The 6669-nt window shown below is 48.5% G+C and overlaps 2 protein-coding genes across 2 annotated transcripts; both read left to right on the top strand.

The window, feature by feature from the left end:
• The first annotated feature begins 4969 nt into the window (after positions 1-4969).
• On the top strand, positions 4970-5455 carry LOC121877641 (adhesin BmaC autotransporter-like). Its single transcript, XM_042383449.1, has one exon. The coding sequence runs from the start codon at positions 4970-4972 to the stop codon at positions 5453-5455; it is 486 nt and encodes a 161-aa protein (XP_042239383.1).
• An 83-nt stretch (positions 5456-5538) lies between these two features.
• On the top strand, positions 5539-6258 carry LOC121877640 (adhesin BmaC autotransporter-like). The gene is made up of 2 exons (XM_042383448.1): positions 5539-5569; positions 5711-6258. The coding sequence occupies exons 1-2, from the start codon at positions 5539-5541 to the stop codon at positions 6256-6258; spliced, it is 579 nt and encodes a 192-aa protein (XP_042239382.1).
• Positions 6259-6669: the final 411 nt, after the last annotated feature.

The raw sequence follows: 6669 nt of genomic DNA, 5'->3' as shown, positions 1-6669 counted from the left end.
ACCAGTAATCATTGTACTGTCTTGATGTGGGTTTTGTTTTTGGGATAGCCTCTTCTGCCGCTTGGTGAAACGTCTCGACCAATTGTTGGTGGAGGGTTGTCTCGTCCACGGGTGCTGCGCCGGCCGGCTGTGATTTTTCGCGCCACTTAGCCAGGTGTTTCTTAAAGAGTCCCCAGTCTGCCTTTTGGGTATTGTATCTCCATCTCGGGGGGGTGGAGTGGGGAGTTTGTTCACCTTCAGCGTTGTTAGGGTGGCGAAGTGGTCGCTGGTCAGCGTGGGGTGTAGCTGCCAGGAGGCCGAAGGCTGTAGTGCACTGGAGACGAAGGTTAGATCTAGCCTTCCTCCCCTAATGTGGGTGGGCTCTCCGGTGTTCAGGAGGCAGATCTCGGGTGTGTCATGAAAGGTGGTGTATAGGTGAAGGCCGTCTTCATTTGTGGGGCTTACCGAGCTTATGAAGGGATGATGTGCGTTGAAATCCCCTCCTATGAGTGTGGCGTGGTCAGCGGCCGAAGCGAATAATTGAGTAACCTCCAGTGAGCCCCTTGGGTTTTTGTAGATGTTGTGAACAGTTAATTCCCGTTCTTGGAGAGTTACTTTGACGGCCTGTCTCGATGTTTTCCCCACATGGAAATTGCTGCATGACCTCGGAGGAGGGTATGCTTGACTTGACCAAGATCATACATCCTCTTGTTGACGCCTGCGTGAAATGCCTCCTGTATGTCTTGTAACCACTGAATTTGAAACAGTGGTGTTCTTGTAGAAGTGTTTCTTGTAGCAGTATAATGTCAAGCTTGTCCTTGGCTGCTGCTTCTTGCAGGAGGTGTTTCTTGTTTTTGATGCCCTGATCATTCCATGTAAGGATGTTCAGGGTGCTGATGTTTTCCACCACTGTTTCATCGGGGACTTCTGGTGGTCCTCGATGGAAATGTTCAGGTCCGATTCCGACTGGATCAGGTTCATATCTTCTTGTTCTGTGGTTTTTGCCTTCTGGGCTGTGGTTCGGTTCAGGGGAGTTGAAACGTCCAATTTCTTTCTGGGGGCTGTCGATATCTTTGGTTCTCTGGTGGCCTTTTTCGGTGTAGAGTGTACCTCGGCTGTCACTCGTGTGAGGACCGGCGTGGCTTCCTCCACTGAGGTGGCTGGAGCTGTGGCGACTTGCCCGAGGACGCTCCCCATGAGTGTTTGGAGCTGTGTGGGTTGGATCTTGTGGCCCAGTAGTCCGGCTAGGCCCTCCGCGAAGGTTGTCAGTACCTTGGCTAGGTCTGATACGTGTATCATTCCTTCTGGTGCCTTGGTGTGTGCTTCTTTTGTCGTTTTCGTGGTTGTCGTTGTCTGCTGCTTGGGTGGCTGAGGTGTGGCCGTAGTGAGGCCAGGAAACTGGGCTGCACTTTGGGTGTTGACCGGCTGAGGAGGTTGGCTTTGTTGTTTTGGCCTTTGGGTTCCCCACACGAAGGTACTTGGTGGGGCTGGTGTGCAGGCGGTGGGGGCCGGTCTTGCTGCTGGTCGGTTTGCCTGGACCCGCTTTGTCCTCTCGGAGCATCCAGGGTTCCAGGCGTGGTGTTTGCCCCCGCAGTTGGCACACTTGGGGCAATTTTTTCTCCATTTTTCAACTTGGTGAGGCAGGAGTGTGTGCCGTGCTTCTGTGCGCAGACTGCGCAGATTTCCTTGTACGTGCACCTTGTCTGATGGTGCCCGTATTTCTGGCATCTGAAGCACCGCAGGGGCTCTGGGACGAAGGGCCTCACTTCGTAGATCCCCCAGGTTTTGAGGTCTATGGTGCTGGGGGGTGAACCGTAGTGCGTTATGAGCACTTGTTTTGTGGTGGCCGTCTTGTCGGACGGGGGAGAGCATCTCTCGGCTTTTAGGATCTTCGGGTGGTTCTCCAGGGGTTCGAGGGGTAGTTCCTTTGGGTACCGGAGGACTACCGACTTCATCAGTTTATGGGCGGGGTCCAGCTTGGTTGATGCAACGGTGGTGGTGTTTTGCAGGTAAGTGTCGAGGGTGGTGGCGGAGTCCTTGTCTTTGGGGTGAATAATCATCTCCCCCTTTAGGTTGGGCCACACTGAGAACTTGGCCAGTGGATTTAGTTTTTCCATCTCTGTGATGGCGGCATATGTCGTTTTTGTGTCCGTTTTCGAGATCCGGAATTTTGGCAGTGTCGTTGGAGGTGAGCTGGTGGTGGTGATGGGTGCCTTTTGGGCTGCTTGACAGCATTCGTTTCCCGAAAAAGCACGTCGGCGTTTTTTGTTTTCAACCTTCGTCCAGTTGTCGTCCTCAGTGGCGGTAACAGTGGTGGTGGAGTTGTTGGAGGCGGTGGCAGTGCTCTTGCTTTTCAGGGCTTCGTTGAAGGCGCGTAACTGGTCCGCTTTCTCTGTGCGGAGCCTGTCGTGGTTCGGGTCGTCAGGTTGGCGGTTCAGGCGGGGGTCGCGGTTAGGAGGGCGTACGCGCTCTGTAACCGTTTTTTTTTTTTTTTTTAGATCCTACCTATTCCGGTTGAGTAAGTAGCAGAGAAATTTCAGCACTCCCCACAGGCAATGATGGCCGGGTGGTCGTAGAGTGGTTCCTGAGCTTCTCTCCCGGAGCCCCGTTGGGGAAGCCTACTTCCTAGTGTATGTGACTGCTCACTTATAGACGTGAGCTAAGTGTGCCTATTGGGGAAGGATGAGGATTGCTACCCTCTTTCCAGGTGGACCTGCACGATCACGGTTTTCCTGGAAAGACTCGGCTGGGATGGGTTCTTGCTCCAACCCCCTTTCGTGTTCACAATCTCCTGGGAGGGAGGTGAACAGTTACAGGGGGGACCGCAGGACGAATACACTTTTTGAGGGTGCAGGTCCCTAGGCCAGAGCGAAAAAGGGAAAAATAGCAGTAGAAGGAAAAGAGCTCAAACCACGTCGGGAATATTGCGCTATAGCTGCTCTCCAGCTGGAGTGTGGGTCACTCACACCACCAGTGGGGAGGGCAAGCTAATGCTCGATAAACCGAAAACGCTCGTGAGTTGTTGTCGACGATGTCAGTGGTGGATGGTCCGGTCCGGGAAGACGGCCAAACAATGGCAGCAGAGAGAGGGCGGTCTTCACAGTTCCGGGTCCAGCAGGAGGTCTTGTTGAGAGGTCTTCTTAGTTCAGAAGCGATGTGTGAAGTGTCTCCCTGATGATGATGATGATAATGGAGAAAAATGGCAATGGCTTGCCATGGGAAGGGAGAGAAGAGGTAAGGTAGAAGGAAAGTTATGATACGGGAAGTAAAGTAGTAGAGAATAAGAGCAGGTGGGCTATCCACCTAGCAGAGACGATTTGATTGGCTGTGGTGAAGGCCGCACTAAGAGGTCGCCCGAGCTCGAGGGAACAGGGGGGGAGGAGGCTAAGCTAGCTAGCTAGCAAGGGGTTGTTAGTTACTGTGTTAGTTGGAGAGGTCTACTAGGTCCTTGTGTAACTAGTAGAATACTCTCATCTTTTGATACCGGTTTAGTGTCTCCCTGTAAACTAACTAACTAAAAATCCTAGTGACAGGGGGGAAGGAGGTTCAGGGGAAGAATAAAGGGAGGATTGAAGTGAATTTTAGGAGGAGAGAACAGGTGCAGTGGCTAAACACCGCTTGCGTGAGGGGGTAGGCAATGTGCCCGGTAGGTGTAACAATCACGATCAGGACGAGGCAGAGGGAGGGCGGGAGCAGGTCCGGGCAAGCAAAGGGCCAACGCGGGTGCTCTGGTTGTCGTCTTAGCTTAGGCAGTGTTGGCAAAGCGGAGGAAGAACCGCCCCGCCACGGCGGCGGCGCAAGCCGAGAAGCGCAGGTGGACGGACGCACAGGGAGCACACGATCAAAGTAACAGAGAAGGTGAAAACATGGAAATGTAGCTAGTCGTAGGGTTGTTTGGAGAAAGATGAAGGTAAAGTCTTTGAGCTATGTCAAAGAGGAACGGAGCGAGTTGGAGGAAGGGTTATGAATCTTTGAGCTTGAAATGTCAAAGTATTCATAGTAAGGAAGGATGAGCGTATCGTAGGAGAGTTATTTAGTAATAGCAGGAGACAGATTTGAGCTTTGTCAAATTGTGAACGGAGATGAGAGTGAGATATAGGTTGTTTGGTTTCAGTCTTGAGTTAGGTCGATTTTGTTGACAGTGGCTGTTATAGAAGTTGGGTATGTTTGATTTGGTTCTGGAGAGTTGTAATATTATGAGAGGCTTTGTCTGGCGGGGGGGGGGTTGTGTTTGGAGATTGGTTGTGGGGAGTTGTGTTTGGGGATTGGCGGGGTGGCGGTTGTATGTTGATTTGAGCTGAATTAGAATTGCTTAAGGGGTTGTTGTGTGTGTGTGTTTGTGAAAATATAGTAAGGGGGAGGGTTAGGATAATTGTTATAAGGTCAGGTATGGTTCAGTTGTTGGGAGGAGAGGAGAGGAGAGGGGGCTTTGGAGGTTGTTGGGTTAATTTATAGTATGGTAGGATTTCTTAGGGAGATATGATTTGTGTGGCTAATGAATAGTTGTATTGAGTCGTATTTTTTTTTTTTTTTTGTCCAGGCATGGCCGTATTTATACAATTTACGAGGATCAGGATTTGGGGTGAGCGTAGCGAGAGGGCCAATCACAGAGGAGGAGGCCACCGGCACTCTGGTCCTAGCGTTGCTACGTGTGCGTCCGCGCTGTAGAGTAGGTCTACCGGCACCGCTGGACTGTACGCTGATTGGCTGGTAGGCGCGCGGGGGCTCAGTCGTCCTTTGTAGGGGATGGAGTCCACTACAATTTTACCAAAGAAAAATACACTTTAATCATTGTCTGGCAGAACTTGAAAATATTTCCTTGCAAAATTTAAATGTAATAACCCATGGCCGATGTTGACCAAGGTAGGCAAGTCGAGTTTGGTGGTTCATTCCGTTAATATTGGAAGCCAGTTAAAATTATTCAATACGTTTAGTTCACCAATGAAGCTGATTTCCACCTACTGCTGGTACTGGTAAACTTGTGGACAATATGCATCCCAACATGCCACAAGCCCTCTGTTTCCATTGCATCTTCAAAAGCAATATGCCGATTCCATCAATGGTAACTGTTGCTATTGATGGAGGTATTTCTGTTGTTATTGATGGAGGCACTTCTGTTGCTATTGATGGAGGCACTTCTGTTGCTATTGATGGAGTCACTTCTGTTGCTATTGATGGAGGCACTTCTGTTGCTATTGATGGAGGTACTTCTGTTGCTATTGATGAAGGTACTTCTGTTGCTATTGATGGAGGTACTTCTGTTACTATTGATGGAGGCACTTCTGTTACTATTGATGGAGGCACTTCTGATGCTATTGATGGAGGCACTTCTGTTACTATTGATGGAGGCACTTCTGTTATTATTGATGGAGGTACTTCTGTTGCTACTGATGGAGTCACTTCTGATGCTATTGATGGAGGTACTTCTGTTACTATTGATGGAGGCACTTCTGTTACTATTGATGGAGGCACTTGATGCTATTGATGGAGTGTTAATTCTGTTACTATTGATGGAGTGCACTTGTTAGTTATTGATGGATAAGTACTTTGTTGCTACCGATGGAGTCACTTCTGATGTTGGCTGATGGAGGTACTTCTGTTACTATTGATGGAGGCACTTGTTAGCTATTGATGGAGATTATTCAAGGTTATTGATGGAGGCACTTCTGTTGCTATTGATGGAGTCACTTGTTGCTATTGATGGAGTGTTAACTTGTTGCTATTGATGGAGGTACTTCTGTTGCTATTGATGGAGGTACTTCTGTTACTATTGATGGAGGCACTTCTGTTACTATTGATGGAGGCACTTCTGATGCTATTGATGGAGGCACTTCTGTTACTATTGATGGAGTCACTTCTGTTGTTATTGATGGAGGTACTTCTGTTGCTATTGATGGAGGTACTTCTGTTGCTATTGATGGAGGTACTTCTGTTACTATTGATGGAGGCACTTCTGTTACTATTGATGGAGATTATTCTGTTGTTATTGATGGAGGTATTTCTGTTGCTATTGATGGAGGTACTTCTGTTGCTATTGATAGAGGCACTTCTGTTGTTATTGATGGAGGTATTTCTGTTGCTACTGATGGAGGTACTTCTGTTACTATTGATGGAGGTACTTCTGTTGTTATTGATGGAGGTACTTCTGTTGTTATTGATGGAGGCACTTCTGTTGCTATTGATAGAGGCACTTCTGTTGTTATTGATGGAGGTATTTCTGTTGCTACTGATGGAGGTACTTCTGTTACTATTGATGGAGGCACTTCAGTTGCAATTTGATGGAGGCACTTCTGTTGTTATTGATGGAGGTACTTCTGTTGTTATTGATGGAGGTACTTCTGTTGTTATTGATGGAGGTATTTCTGTTACTATTGACTGGCCGTTTCATTTGCTATTCGTGTTGCCGTTTCTGTTGGTTTTAAGTAATGCAAGAGTCGTTCGGTTGTGACTTGTTTGCGTCTGTCTGTTGCTGTGCCCTGCTGCTCTTGATTAATGAAACTGTTCCTGTAACTCTTAAAATTTTCTTACCGTTGTTAGGTTTGCCATTGTTGAGTGTGTTGGTCACTGTTGTTCACATAGGTCATTTCTGTTGCTTCTTTGTGTCCTTTCTGTTGCTTGTGGGTTCTTTCTGTTGCCTTTGTGCCCTTTCTATTGCTTGTGGGTTCTTTCTGTTGCTTGTGGGTCCTTTCT

This window comes from Homarus americanus, unplaced genomic scaffold (genome assembly GCF_018991925.1).
Source record: "Homarus americanus isolate GMGI-L3 unplaced genomic scaffold, GMGI_Hamer_2.0 scaffold1371, whole genome shotgun sequence".
NCBI classification, from domain to species: domain Eukaryota; kingdom Metazoa; phylum Arthropoda; class Malacostraca; order Decapoda; family Nephropidae; genus Homarus; species Homarus americanus.
The sequence above is the reverse complement of the archived record's forward strand: the minus strand, read 5'-3'. Positions and strand labels throughout refer to the sequence as shown.